At 38.8% G+C, this 16,149-nt stretch overlaps 1 protein-coding gene and 1 long non-coding RNA gene across 2 annotated transcripts in view; one reads left to right on the forward strand and one right to left on the reverse strand.

Moving 5' to 3' along the window:
- The window catches only part of REN (renin), a 32,076-nt gene extending 26,386 nt beyond the window's left edge, over positions 1 to 5,690 (reverse strand). Inside the window, exons 1-2 of the mRNA XM_074222435.1 lie at positions 5,551 to 5,690; positions 185 to 335 (exon numbers count right to left, since the gene is read on the reverse strand). Coding sequence (XP_074078536.1) covers positions 185 to 335; positions 5,551 to 5,624 — 225 coding nt within the window. The 5' untranslated portion in view covers positions 5,625 to 5,690. The remainder of the gene's footprint in view (positions 1 to 184; positions 336 to 5,550) is intronic.
- LOC141513016 (uncharacterized) overlaps positions 1 to 16,149 on the forward strand; it is a 72,454-nt gene that overhangs the window by 29,685 nt on the left and 26,620 nt on the right. The gene's annotated exons all lie outside the window — the stretch shown is intronic.

The following is a 16,149-nucleotide window of genomic DNA, read 5'->3' on the forward strand; positions in this document are numbered from 1 at the left end:
CTTTCCTTCCTTAGCTTTCTAATTAATTTCCTCAGGTGCTATCATTTCATTGACAAAAACATTTCTTAACTATTTTAAACTCTTGTTTCAGACATTCTAGTAGAATTTGTGCTCTAAAAAAAAGAATTTGTGCTCTAGGAAGTCATGGGGAGAAGAAGGAAAGGATGAGTATTGGAGGACTTACATTCTCAAAATTGGTGAGAACAACAGGAGATATTATATTAAGCAGGGACAGCTGCTTGATATATAAGTTCCATTCCATGTTCAACTTCCCCAGATCCTTGCCCTTGATCTTCATGTTTTCCTGGATTGAGTTCATTTTCTTGAGGACAATCCTATCCAGGAATAGAAGAAAGAAAAAATAAGAATATTAGGCTCTCCCAGGGTTCTCTATCCAGTGCCTTAAGATTCTTTCACTCATTCCCTTGCCCCCATACTTGTGATAGAAAATATATCCAGAGAAAGAACCATAAAGTATGAATACAGACCAAAGCATACTATTTTCAATTTTTAAAATTTGGTTTATGCTTTTTTATCTCATGGTGTTTCCCCCCTTTTTTTCTGATTCTTCTTTTACAACATAACTAACATGAAAATCAGTTTGACATAATTATACATATATAACCCATATCAGATTTCTCACACTCAGGGGGAGGGGAGAGGGAAGGGAGGGGAAAAATGTGGAACTTAATATCTTACAGAAAAAGAATGTTGAAAACTAATTTTGCATGTAGTTGGAAAAATAGATAATTAAAAACAAAGACTACCCTTAACCTCTCCATCCAGGTATATGAAAGCTGGATCTCTTTCTAAGGACCTCCAGAAAAATTCTAGGACAAGGGTAGTGTTGCCTGAATCAGATTAAAATGTAACTGGAAAATGTTTAGCAAATAGAAATACAATGAAACATAGATGACACTTAGGGTTTTCTAAGTCAATATATGATTCCCAGTGATCCAATTCTAATGGAGTGGGACACCACAGGTCTACAAACCTCCTCAGTTTCACCTGTGCCTTACTTCTGATTGGGAAGTGTTGTGTGCATAAAGCTGGTGCCACTTAGGTGTATGCACCTTCACAATCAGGTGAGGCTAATGAAAGCTCCCTCTCATTATACATACCTGCCTTATAATTAATTCTGCACAAAACCCAAAACTTTTCTATGGATAAGGACAGAGATATGAGCAACTACCAAGGCTGAGTACTACAGACACTGGGGACTGGCTAGGGGTTATAATGAATAGAGTGCCAGTTCAAAGCCTACCTTAGATACAGCTTTGAGGTCCTGGGCAAATCATTTAATCTCTTGCTGTCTATAAAAATGGGGATAATAAAAGCCTTTGTCTCACATAGTTGTGAGAATTGAATGAGATAATATAACTAAAGTACTTTGAAACCTTAAATGCCAAATTATGATAATTATTGGCAGGATTTCTGTTTTGGATGTTTTTTGTTTAATTGTTAAAAAGGAGGGCTTTCTCTAGGGTAGGGTAGGAAATGACTCATTTTGTTCAAAAGTATAACTAAATTGTCTTCACAAAATTTTTATGAGTCTTTCTTTTCTCTTTACAGTCAGCCTAAAGAAAATAATCCCAGTAAAGAAATAGTAGTGAAATAATCACAGAAAAATCTAAAGGACTTGTGATGGAAAATACCATCGATATCCAGAGAAGGAACTATGGAGGTTTGAATGCAGTGCAAAGCTTACTCTTTTCAATTTTTAAAAGTTGTTTTATATATTATTTCCCCCTTTTTGATGTGAGTCTTCCTTTGCAACATGATCAATATATATATTTATAATTATATATATTTATAAGAGATTGCTTTCTGTCAGAGAGAGAGGTAGGAGGGAAGGAAAAGGAGAAAATGGTGAAATTCAAAACCTTACCAAAAAGCGATTGTTGAAAACTATCTTTGTATGCAGTTGGAAAAAGAAAGAAATAAAATATTATTAATTTTTAAAAAAAGAAGTAATAATGATATGGTGGGAAGAGATCTGATTTAGAATCAGAGAGCCTGGGTTCAAATCCAGTGATTTGCTACTTACTACCAGTATGATATTAATCAATTCATAACCTCAATGGATCTCAGTTTCCACATCTATAAAATGAGGGGATAGGTCCCTTCCAGCTTTAAATCTATCCTTTAATTTTATTCTTTTTTTTTCATAGAAAATATATACTCAACACTAATAGACTTAAGGAAACAAGGGATCCTGACACATTTTTATCACTGTCATAGTGACAGAATTTCCATCTACCTCCAACATAAGCAGACATTGGCAGTTGAGTGAGCTGGGGACAAGAAGAGATAATACTGAAGGAAGTTTTGAGATAGAAGATGTTCTTTCTAACTCTGAGATTCATTGATTTCCTAGAATCTTCCCCCCACCCACCCACCCACCCCCTGCAAAGATCTAAAGGACAGCTGGTGAAGTGAGGAGGAGAATCCTGGAAGCAGGGCAAGGGGTATTGGTTGAGAAAAATGGCACCACATGGGAACAGTAGGTGGCAGCAGATACTCACAGCAGTCCAACACTAAGGCTGGCTGGCAGGCCCTCAGACATCGAGGTGTTTATGGGTGGGTGTTGAAGGAATGAGGTGATGGAGGGGTCTTGGGCAGAAGATTCAGAAGTTCCTCTCCTGGGACCTTGGATGGCTAAGCATGAAGAATGTTTGCCCCAAACTTCAATGCTGCTTCCCTGACCTGGGATACTCAACTAAAACTTGATGACCAAAGATGGTCTGCAGTCACAAATCTAGAGCTATAATGAAAATTGAGACCATCCTGCCCAACCCTTTATTTTAGAGGTGAGAAAACTGAGGTTAGATGTTCCCAAGGTCATCTCAGAGATAAGATTTGAACCCAGATGGCTAGACTCTAGAGACAGTGTCCTTTTCCTACTGTACCAATCACAGTAGCAATTGTCCTAACCCCACCCCACCCCTCTACGCCTGGGACATTGTGAAAAAAAATCACCTTCTTGGGGCAGCTAGATGGTCTTGGAGTCAGGAGGTCAAATCCCGACTCAGTTATTTTGATAATTCCTAGTGTGTGACTTTGGGCAAGTCACTTCACCCCATTATCTCACAAAAATAAACATAAAAAGGCACAGAAAAACCAGAAATCACCCTGTTGTAAGTTTGGTTTGGGGCTTTCCTTATTTACATTAGGTCCTTTACATCAAAAGATAATCCTTACTTCTAACTTCTCCAAAATTCATATCCTTACCCCAATACCCTCAATTCCAAGCATACACTCAAACAGATAAATGTTTAACATCCAACTCTCAGAGTGGGGATGAAGAATGTACATAAAAAATACTTTTAAGTTTAACCTGTATTATTAAATCTTTTCTCCATTAAATTTCTCCATCAAATGGTTGGTTCTTGTCCTTAGTTTTCGAAGAAGACCAAAATAAAAAAAGATGTAGTCACAAAGTGGATGTTCCATAGATCAGAACCTGTCCAAAAGACAACCTGTTATCTTCCTCCTTTCCCAAAACTCTGTCCTCTTCCAAACTTCTCTAAGCACCTCTCTTGGTCACTCAGTATCACAACCTCAAATGTCATTCTTTATTCCTCTCTTGAACTCACTCTATCTGGTCAATCTCTTAACAAACCCTTTTTAAACTTTCACAACATCTCTCCTCTGTGTCCCTCCCTTTTCTCTCCATCATCCTGGGGCTGACTCTCAGAATCATCTTTGCCAGAGTTTTCTGGTTGGTCTCCCTGCCTCAAGTATACCTCCATTCCAATCAGCTCCACTTAGCTGCCAAAATGATTTTCCTAAAGCCAAGGTCTGACTATGTCATCCTCCCTATTTAAAAAACTTCTGGGAATTCTCACTTACAGCAATGATTAAACAGAAAAATTCCTTCGTCGATCTGGCCCCCTTCCCACCCTTCCCATCTTCTTGCACCTTAATTCCCCTTAACATGTTCTATAATTAAGTGATACTTGTCTTCTCGATGCTCCTCATACAAGGTACTCCATCTCCAGACACTGCACCTTTGCCTGGAACATTTTCCCTCTTCACCTCCACCTCCTGGTTTCCTTGGCTTCTACCTACTGGTGAAAATAAATTTGCCTGGTACAGTCTGAGACCCCCAGAATGCTAATAAACCCAGAGACTGGGCATTAATCATTTTCAGCCTTTTGTTAGAATGGTACCAGTAGGTAAAATCTTATCCTTCCCTGCTCCTCATTCCTATTTCTCTGCTCTCTATTCTTCACTCCTTATTAGGTAATACTGGGGGGGGGGAAACCCCTTCATTTTACCAGTCCTACAAATAACAAGGCAGTCTCCCATTGGAATTTTACTGCTCTTTATCTCAAACAATATAAATTTGAGTGATGATAATGAGTGTGGATACTAATCCCCTGTGTTGCCCATTGTAGACTTAGAGACCACACATGAAGATTGTCCTTGCTAGAAGTTTTCTTCGTTCTTCCCTTGTAAATAGTAATAAAATGATTTTAAACTATTTTTTATGTGAATTGGCATATTTCATCTCAAAACCCTTATACTACTTCAAGATTTAGCTCAAATTCTGCCTTTTGAAAGAGACCTTTCACAGTCTCCCCACTGTTTATGCCTTTACATTGAAATTATCTTTCATCTACTTTTTATACATACTCTTTCAATAATGTGTGTATACAATAATATATACATACAGATACACAGATTTATATGTATATATATATATATATATATATATACATATAAATACACCCCTAGCTATTTTCATGCTTTCTCCCTCATTAGAATATCAGTTATATCCTATATTGAGATCAGGTCTTTCTTTATAATCCTAAAGCTTAACACAGGGTCTGGTTTGCAGAAGGGGCTTAATAAATATTTATTAACTGTGGAATTGAATTGGATCTGAAAATGCTTTTAAGTTGACTGACTAATGCTACAGAGCTGATTATTATAGCTGAAGAGAGTGACTCAAGGTAGTGTTGCTCCCTTCCCTCAAGTCCCCATTTTCCTATTGGAAATTTGCCACATAGATATCATTTCTGATTTTGTCAGCTATACAGATATGCTGCATAACTATACTGGGATAGGGGGTAGCTAGGTGGTGCAGTAGATAGAGCACCGGCCCTGGATTGGAGGACCTCAGACAATAATTGCCTAGCTGTATGACCTTAGGCAAGTCACTCAAAACCTCATTGCCTTAGATAAAAATTTTAAAAAAAGATATTAATAACTATACTAGATAATTAAAGTGTGAATCAGTTATTCTTTATGGGCCTCAGTTTCCCCATCTATAAAAGGAGACCTTCACAGGTTTTTGATGGGGAAAGGAGAGTTGACATAGTCAATATGTGCAGGTAAATGAATTGCTGATCCTTACCAACTGGCTTACTGCCCCATTGCCTGTACCTAGATAGAAAGAGTCCCCTGTCTTTATTTTCTAAGCAATATAAGGAACTTCCTCCTGATTGGCATCTGGAAAGCCTTCTTCTCCCCAAGGTTCTTGGATCACATCATCTCTCCCCACTATTAGTGCAGCCTTCCCACCCCTTCTTGGTCTTGATTTACCGTTTTAAGGCATCACTGGGCAGACTGAAGAAGCAAGTGCTCAAGGCCACCAGCAGGATCTCCCAGCAATTCATCCTGGTCTGTTCTTCTGTCTGTCTGTCTGACTGGCCTGGGATCAAGGCTGCCTGTTCTTTTCCAAAGTTCCATTTGCTTTTATATATCACTGAATTCTAGTTGAGACCCTCCTTTCCTCTGATTTATAGATGGTTGGACAGAAGTAATAAATCCCCAGCTGTGCTAGCCTTAGGTTTAGAACCTGGAGTCACCTGCTTCCAGGCAGGGCAGCAATGGGAAAGGATGGTGGGAAAGTAGACCACTATTCAATGACATCAGCAGTCCTGCAAATCTGCCATGCTGTCCCTGGGTCCCAGACTATAAATGACCTCAGGCTTGAGACACAGAAAAACTGAGCCCTCAGTGAGTACAGGAGAGAATTAAGCTGGAATAAAAGGTTTCCTAATTCTCAAGTCTAGGTTTCCTCTCCCTACCCACAGCCCCTAAGGTTTTCTCATAATTCTCCATGATTGACCACACAGTCTTGATTTTGTCACAAATAATGCTGCATAAGATAAGTAATTATTGCAGAAAATTCCTTATTCTCTATAAGTCTTCATTTCTCTATCTATAATGTAGAAGGTACCCTCCAGGTTCAATGGTTATTATATACATATCCACACATGTGTATATCTCTCTATATATGTATGTATATACTTATATACACACTCCTTTTTGTCTCTTATGATAGCCATCTTTAAGACAAGGAGAGGGGAGAGAAGAAAAAAGGGAAAAAAGGAAATTTACATGATAGCTTTGTTATACATTTGGAGGGAATAACAAATTCTGTACACTAGATTGTTGTACTGTGATATGGAAATACTTGTTTCTTTCCATTTATTGAAAATGAAATAAATTTTTAAAAAATAATTTTCACTTGCCCCTGACAGCTCCTCAGATTATCTATTTCTCTCCTGTCTTTCAGTGATCAGAATTGGTGCTATGAGTTCATCTAATACAGAGGACTTTCAATAAGGAACTCCCTCTACTCAGGCAAATGGGTACCTTCTCTACAATTTAGGGCATTGCTTAAACATTCACTTGTTCAGTCAGAAAACCAATGTGTCCAAGATGAGACTTGAACTCAGGTCTTCCTTAGCTCAGAGACTAACTTTCTATCAACTATGCAACACTGTTTTTTCTAACATGTATATTCACATAAATACAGAGATACACACAGGGAAGCTAGGTGGCACAGTGGATAGAGCACTGGCCTTGAAGTCAGGAGGACTGGAGTTTGAATCAACCCTCAGACACTTGACTTACTAGCTGAGTAACCTTGGACAAGTCACTTAACCCTGATTGCCTCACATCTGAAGCCATCTCCAGTCATCCTGATTCATATCTGGGCACTGAATCCAGATGGCTCTGGAGGAGAAAGTGAGGCTGGTGACTTAGCACAGTATCCCCTCACTCAAAATCAATTCATTTGCTTGTCATGACATCATATCCCTGATGTCATGGTCTTCTTCTAAAATGAAGGACAGGAACAGGTAGATGGCACAGGGGAATAGAGCACTGGCCTTGGAGTCAGGAGGACCTGAGTTCAAATCCAGCCTCAGACACTTAATAATTACCTAGCTGTGTGACCTTGGGGAAGTCTCTTAACCTCATTGCCTTGCAAAAAAAATGAAGGACGAAAACATTAGATACACACACTCAAACCTCACTGAATTAAAGAATAGAGGATGTGGTTTGACTGAATAGAACTCACAGATGAGGAAAATTTCTCTATTAATGCAGGTGGGCATCTTCTCTGTATTATGTAAGTGCCTGATACTTATTGACCTTACTCACTTCCCTCTTCCTTCCCTACAGAACTCACCATTCAACTGAAACTGCTCTCTCCAAGGTTAGCAATAATCTCATAAATGTTAAATCTGTTGGCTTTCTCCCAATTTTCACAAGCTCTAGCTCTCTGTAGAGTAAGATGAAAGTCTGCTGGCAAATGTTAACAGCTGGGGTGGCGGCAGGAGCAGGGATGTGTGCACACACATTTTTAATTTTAATCTGCATTGTTAAGACTTCCTTAAGTTTAGAAATCAGTCCTCAGAGTTCTTTAATTGTCCCTTAAAACTCATTCCCAGTCAGTTTCCAAGTCTTATCTTAATTCTTCAATAAATCTCTTGTCCATTCTCTCCACACTATAATAAACACTATTACATGTCTCTCTCTCTCTCTCTCTCTCTCTCTCTCTCTCTCTCTCTCTCTCTGTCATCACTTCTTAACCTCCTGGAGGTGAACCAGAACATTGAAATGAATGGAAAGAGGGGGTAGGTAGGTCACTATTAGGAGAACACTGAAGACCTCAGAGAATGAAGATAGAGAGGAGCTAGCTTAGTGGAGTTGTATTCTGATAGACTGAAATTCCTTGCCCCCATTATTAGGACAACAACCTCCAAGAACTCTCTGCTTCTGGTTTCTTACCCACATCAGTCCATCTTTACTGTAGTTGCCCTACTCATCTTTCCAAAATGAAAAAAAAAAAGCACCACAGTAAAGCACAGATCTGACCATATCACCCCTACTCCAGAAGCTTCTGTGGCTCCCTCTTGTCTCTAGGATAAACTATATATCTTTCAGTTTGACTTTTAAAGTCTTTGCAGTAGATTATAGAAAAGCCTATCTTTCCAAATTTAAATTCCAACTAAGCTGTCTCTTTTACAGTAACTTGGCATTCCATCTCCCAACTAAATTTCTCTTCCCAGGCTAATCCCTGCTCAGGATTCTCTCTCTCTCTCTCTCTCTCTCTCTCTCTCTCTCTCTCTCTCTCTCTCTCTCTCTCTCTCTCAGAATCCTTACTTTTTTTAGGGCTCACTTAGGTACCACCTGCTTGTTTTCTTATCCCCTGGTCAATAATTCTCTCTCTCTCTCTCTCCCCCCATTGTCTTCCTTCCTTCCTTCCTTCCTTCCTTGTTTTTTTTTGAGGCAATGAGGTTAAGTGATTTGCCAAAGGTCTCAAAACTAGGTAAGTATCTAGGGTTAGATATGAACTCAGATCCTCCTGACTCCAGGGCTGATGCTCTATCCACTGCTCCACCTAGCTGCACCCTGATCTTGTATTTCTAAGTTTAAATGTTGCATTCATTTTTCCCTGCTAGAATGTGAGCTCCTTGAAGGGAGGAACTAATTTTGTATTCCCTGATATGCTGAAGATGGAGAACAGCTACCCATCCCTGAGGTAGTAGGAGATAAGTAGCAATGGTGGACCTCAGCTGACAGGCATCCTTAGCTGACAGGTATGTCATTCTATGTTTGGAAGGCAGGTCTATGTTAATAATATATATTTTTATATAATATATTCTTCTTATATAAAATATTCTATGGAGTCATTTCTCTGCTTCCATAGGCCTTTTTCTTCTATAGGTCATTTCATAGGCTAGAATGACCTCCACTGAAAGTATAGCAGGTCTCACAAAGTGGAACTTGAACAGAAGTCACAAATGAATTTTCTTGCCCCTCACATGTGAGTATCCTGGTATTATAATCACTTGGGCTCTGTTACCTTGGAGACCCAGGAAATGTTCAGTTTCCTCTTTGGTCATTCTAAGCTAACCCAAGCATATGATCTAATGATTTCCCTAAAGGAGTAACTACCCTGGAGCCTATACCCAACCCTAACTCTGATGACCCAATTTGAAAGGGGTGAGGTAAGATAAAAGGAAGATATCAAAGGTCTTCTTCCCAGACTCAGAATGGAGGTTAAGAGAGCAGGATTGGGACAGAACTGTAATGCAGGCAAGGAATTTCAGCTGAACAGAATACAACTCCTCTAAGCTAGCTCTTCTTTATCTTCATCCTCTGAGGTGCTAAACTTTTCCCAGTAATCCATTCTAATAGTGACTTACTTTACCTACTGTAAGGGACTGTTGTGTGTGGGAGTACTGTAAACTTTCATCACCCGGTATCCTCGAGCACCTGAGCATTATTTTACTGGTTGATTGGAGAGTGCCAAGGGAGTGGGAGTGGACCAGGATATTTAAGCACTTGTATTTGGTTTAATAAATTGAGAACTTGAAGAACTTACCATCCTTGTCTCCCACCTCTTCAATGTTCGTCTAGGTAAATGATAAGCCAGCTGGCAGGAACCTAACGACCTACCCCCTTCCATTCATTCATTCCAATATTCAAGTTTAACTTATCCTCCCTAATCATTTGGACCACTTTCCTCAGGGTCTCCATGTATTGAGACTGTCTCTGAAGCCCCACCCCCTACCCCCTGCATCTTTATATTTCTGCCACAGGAAAGTGTTTGAGACCTGACGCATATCCCTCCTCCGACAGGACACTGTGACTTAGCATCCATTACCATATGAACTTTCAGGAAAGTTCTGGAGGAAACTTCTGTGGAAAAAAACCCCTCTCTCCTATACCTATTTTCTGACTCTCTACCCCAGAATCTCTTTTAAATGAGCTTTCCTCCTGAAACCAATCAATCTTTTGTCCATCAGCAAGACATTGCTTCCTCTCTTCCCTCCTCTAGTCATTTGGGGCAAGGATGCTTCATAGACTAACCAATGCTTTCAGGACAGTGATTTGGGGCTATTAATGTATCAACTATGGATCATCGTTACGGTCATATCCTCTGGGAGGCATAGCCATTTGGGTTATCATAAAAGTTCTATGCTAAGGACTATCTCATATCTCAGAGTAGCAATTATTTTGTTAGGAGTGGACCATCATCTCTTTTGAGTGAATGGGAAATCTCCCTTTCTCCCTCTATCCAGTATGGGATAGGATTACTTTATGACTGCTTAAAGTAATTCTGATGGAGCAGTTTTTGCCTCTGTGTAGACTGCTGTAACCATTGCTTTAGTCAGGAGAGGGTCAGTGGGTAAGCCCCCTATTTTCCACAATGCGCAAAGTTGAGTTGTCTCTATCAATAATACAAACTATTATTCAAGCTCTTTAAGATTCTCCAATACTCTGCTGATGCTCTCCGATGCTAACAAACTCATCTACAGTGTACTTCTGACTGCCATTTTGCATTTGGGTGGTAGGGGTTAACTGACAGATTCTTACTGTTAAGGTTATTCAAATCATATGTAAGGACTACACCCTCCCCTTCCCAAGTGAAAGATTTTATTACTAGGAAGAGTACCCAAGGGATAAAATCCTTTGTTCTCTTGGGGGTTAATTTCTTGCTCCAGACCTTGATAGATACAAAGATCAACCTCTCTGGACCACCAATGCCCTCCTTAACCAAATTTCAAAGGGGGCTGTCTACTTAGCTCCATGGGGAAGATATCCATTCTTTGATCACTTCCCCTTCCTCGTTCTTTCCCTTTTCTTTCTCCCCAAAGCTATCTTGTTGCCAAATAGGCATTTCATCTCCTAGAGTTATCACTAATTTATAGTACAAGGGCATTCAAGATGAAGAGGGACCAGGTTCCAGAGAGTTTAAACAAATTTTATTGATGCTCACATGGGGAGGAAGAGAACAACTGAGAGTAGGAGTAATGTTTGTGTGTAGCCACTGTGCTTGGGCAAGAGGGAAGTAGGTAGTCTTCATGCTACAGTTGAAGTTCTAGAGTCCCTTGTTTAGAAAGTGAAAAATCATTCCAAAAACTAGAAATGTATGTGCTATTCTTTCTCTTCTTCTTCCCAGTATTTTGATGTAATATTTTAGGGATGTGTGTATAATTTCATCATCTCTATCTCTCTCTGTCTCTGTCTCTATATCTATATCTATATGTGTGTGTGTAAATTGTGTTTGGGTGTGTAAATTAAGCCATAAATGAAAACATTAAAATACTTGTGCTTTTTTTTTTAGGTTTTTGCAAGGCAGATGGGGTTAAGTGGCTTGCCCAAGGCCACACAGCTAGGTAATTATTAAGTGTCTGAGGCCAGATTTGAACCCAAGGTACTCCTGACTCCAAGGCCAGTGCTTTATCCACTATGCCACCTAGCTGCCCCTTAAATACTTGCTTTTTAACTTCAAATAACTTGTTGCCTTTTTTAATGACCAAATCATTAGTTTTGGGATCCTTTAGAAAGAATAGCTAGATATAGAAGCATCAAAATTTTTACTTGGAGATTCACCTTATCCATAAAAACCATTTTAGTTTTAAATTGTCTTATTCTATTGCATTGTACTTACATCTGAGTTTGTTTACTGTTTCTGTCACTGAATCTGTGATATAAAAATAGATGATATGCCATAAATTTTATTCCTAGTCAATTTACTAAGTTATACAGCAATGTAAACTATAAAACATTTATTATAAATTGCTTAATTTATTATTTTTTCATATTGTGTTTTTCAACAGCATGCATAGTTTCTTTAATTCTCATGCCATACTAAAACATTCTCATTCTATTCTGAATTTTCCTTAATGTTTATTTGCATGAATGATGCCTGGGTTTCATTTACTTATTGGTATTGTATTGCCATTAAGCCAAGCTCATCACACCCTATATACTTTTTTTAATTAAAGATATTATTTGAGTCTTACAAATTTCCCCCCAATCTTACTTTCCTCCTGCCCCCCCCCACAGAAAGCAATCTGTCAGTTTTTACTTTGTTTCCATGTTGTACATTGATCCAAATTGAGTGTGATGAGAGAGAAATCATATCCTTAAGGAAGAGACAAAGAGTCTAAGAGATAACAAGATCAGACAACAAGATATCTGGGTTTTTTTTCTCAATTAAGGGGAATAGTCCTTGAACTTTGTTTAAACTCCATGGCTCTTTATCTGGATACAGATGGTATTCTCCATTGCAGACAGCCCAAAATTGTTACCGATTGTTGCACTGATGGAATGAGCGAGTCCTTCAAGGTTGAACATCACCCCCATGTTGTTGTTAGGGTGTACAGTGTTTTCTGGTTCTGCTCGTCTCACTCAGCATCAGTTCATGAAAATCCCTCCAGTATTATGAACTATCAATATTTTCCCAAATTCCATGTGACATTTTTCTGTACTTGCATTAAAAAGATCATTTAACTTATCTTTCGTAAGTTATTCTGGGATGCATTTCCTTTTCATCTCTGACTTTGAGTACTAATCAGTATATTTTCATGAAACTTTCCCAAAGCACTGCCCCCAAGGTGGTTGTTATGTCAATATCTTTTGGGGGATTTTCTTGACAAGGATACTGAAATGATTGCCATTTCCCTCTCCAGGTCATTTTACAGATGAGGAAACTAAGGTAAATAGGGTTAAGTGAATTGTCCAAGGTCACATGCTACATGAACCTGGAGCTCTAGGTACTGTGGTATCACGTAGCTGCTCTCAAGATTAGTCTCTCAGTTATTCAATATTTGAGGAGCACTATAGATTTCTCTTTTGCTGCTTTTAATCCTGATCTTGAATTATTTGGCTAAATGAGGACATCATAGAATAAGATTATCCTGTTGTGGAATTGGGAGGCATAGCATCCTAGGCTCTGGAGTTGAGAAGGACCTTAAAGATGTCATATTCCAGGTTACTCATTTTAAACCTAAGAAATAGAGACCCCCCAAAGAAGTGATGTGACCAAAAAACAGAGAACCCCTCCAAGAAGTGATTTGACCAAGGTACTAAGTCACACAGGTAGCAAGTAATAGAATTGGAATTTGAACCCAAGTTCCCTTAAACTAAGATCATATGAGAAATAGATAAAGGATTAGAGATTCTCAGCCTGGAGAAGAGAAGACAGGGAAGATTTTGCATTTAACCATGGTACAGTGAAAAGAGATTTGGACTGCAAATTAGGAAAGCTGAGTTCAAGTCTTGTCTTATACTATACATACATATATATTTCATATGTATATATATATATTTCATATATATATATTTAGATTGATAGATATAAAATTACTTTGGGCAAAGCACTTTCCCTTTTTAGACCTTAAAATTTCTTATGTAAAATGTGGGGGTTGGAATAGATCATCTCTGAGGTCTCTTTCAGCTCTTGACCCCTTAACCTATGACCCACCATCGTGAGCCTTAGTTCCCCCCCCCCCTAAGATGACTAGCTTGAATGAGTAGGTCTATAAGATCCCTTCTAGTTCTGAAAATCTGAATCAGTGTCTGCTAATTTACATGGAAGAAGGGTTATTTGATTTGTGCAAGTGTCAGAAAACAAAAACAGGTCTAAGGAGTAGAAGATTTCAGCTCTATATAAGACTGAACCTTCAAAGAACTAAGAACTAATCAGTAATGGAACTGGGTGTCTCAAATGAATGAGTTCTCTGTTTTTGAAAATGCTTAAGTAGAGGCTGTAAGAAATAGTATATAAAAAAGACTTCTGCATATATGGGTGGATAGATTAGATGATGTTCAAAGTCTCTTCAAACCTTAAGATCTCACAATTCTGTGAATCCCTAGACCCAACTCAGTGTCATAGCCTCTAGTCTATACCATCTCCCTACAGGCAGAGAGGGAGGAGAAGGGGGAGAATGCTATAAGAATTTCAGCTTTTCCTTCTGAACTGGTGACCTTGCTTGACTTCTAACTTCCCCAGAGCTCTGACTGAGATGAGAAAGAAGAGAACACAATTGTGTAAAGATTTTTATCACAGTCATCTCCCAGGCCCTTCTTCTTAAGGGTCCAGTTTTTCCCACAGAAACTCCACCTCAAGTCTCAACGGGTAAGGGCAACAGGGGCCTTGAGCTACGTCAACTCTGAGGTCCAAGGTGAAGGGACAAAGTGGAGAGATGGTGGGGAAGAAGGTTGTATTTCATTTGCCTCTCTTTATTGGGTCCTAGGGCAGCTGGAAGCATCTGAGAATCAGCCAGGAGAAACATAAATTCATTCTGACTCAGTCCTATTAACTTTCTGGTGGGAAAAAAGGAAGGAGATACTTAGAAGCAAGAGAATGCCTTCCATAAGGCAAAGTGGGGGCTCTCTGAAAATAAGTGTTTAACACTTATTTTTGCATATTTGTGCTTTTGGGAGGGGGGCCTAAAGTTTGTATCTGTGCAGTACTGGCTCATGATAACATAAATAACATCATTCTAGATTGATGATGATGTTTGTCCTTCATTTTTGTTTTTTTTTAGGTTTTTTTGCAAGGCAAATGGAGTTAAGTGCCTTGCCCAAGACCACACAGCTAGGTAATTATTAAGTGTCTGAGGTCGGATTTGAACTCAGGTTCTCCTGACTCCAGGGTCGGTGCTCTATCCACTGCACCACCTAGCCACCCCTGTCCTTTGTTCCTGAAAAGGACCATGACATGAGGAGGTGGTGCCATAACAAGCAAGTGAATTGGATCTGAGTGAGGGGGTTTTCTATATTTCTGATTAAAAAATTGGTTTCTCAGCCCGTAACAAATAGTTATAAATCTGAATGGTTTCACAGTGTGTAAAAATGTCAGTATACTATGTCAAAACTTGTTTCCTGCATTTAAATGTTGACTTGACCTGTGTCAGTATTACCTGGTCAGCCTTGTAATAACACCAATAAATTCCTTCAGCTGGGTCAACAAACCATAGGATAAGAGACATCTTGGATGAGGGGAGGGCAATCTTATGGTTATTTGTAAACATTCCCTCTCCAACCTAAGTGGGATTCTTATTAATAGGAATTTGAAGCAAATTTTATAACTTAAGAGAGGATCACAATATAGAGCTATGTCATCTATATGAAATTTCATTGTTTGTCTAATTCAGTTTTATGATTCTTTGTCCTTTCTGTATAAATGTCCCCAAATTTCTATAAAACCATTGATCTCTGTAATGAGATCATCCACCTATAGGTTCAGTAAGATCTTAGGGAATAAAAATTTATCTGTAAAACTAACTTTTGTCTTGTCATTTTTAGCCTATGAAAATTATATAACAATATTAATACCATGGTGGACTTAGATGGGAATTTGAGGATAGTGGGCTTCTGTTAGGACACAGACATGCTCCTTGGAAGGAAAGATATCTGTAAAACAGGTCCTCGATCTGTAGTCAGATCAGTTGCTTTTAAAATCCCAACTCTATTCTGAATCAGTGTTTTAAGTTGACAGATGTAGGTTTAGAATTTTGAGGTGTGGGATCCCTAAAAAATTTTAGGATGGCTTTTGAACCTTGGAAAAGCCAAAAGTGGACTTGGAATAAGGTGGGGATACTATTTTTTCAGCTGAATTGTTTTATTTGGAAATTAAACATACTCTAGGTTTTTACCTCTGGTTTGGGGGGTTTGCACAGGTTGGTGGGAATTGCCTGGTTTTTAAGTGGCTGGGTCAGTGCTCAGGGCTTATTCCTAGATCTTAGTGTGGCATTTCTTTGGTGAAATAGCCTAGAGATTAGATTTTGGGCACTTTATTTGAAGAAGTGCAAAGAATTTGTCTGGTACCCCATTGTTTTTGTCTGTGTTGTGTTTAGGGTGAAAGCAATGCGGGTTTTCCCTGTAGTTCAGGGGCTGTGGTTTAAGGTGCTCTGACTTAATTTATGTGTTTTGTAATTTGTTGAAGTACTGTGCTCTGCAAATTAAATCAGATTTAAATAACTGGGCAAACATCAACTGCTCATGGATAGGTAGAGCTAATATAATAAAAGCAATGATTCTATCAAAAACTAAACTACCTGTTTAGTGCCCTACCAATCAAAATTCCAAAAAAAGTAATTTAATGAG

This window comes from Macrotis lagotis, chromosome 2, assembly GCF_037893015.1.
Source record: "Macrotis lagotis isolate mMagLag1 chromosome 2, bilby.v1.9.chrom.fasta, whole genome shotgun sequence".
NCBI classification, from domain to species: domain Eukaryota; kingdom Metazoa; phylum Chordata; class Mammalia; order Peramelemorphia; family Peramelidae; genus Macrotis; species Macrotis lagotis.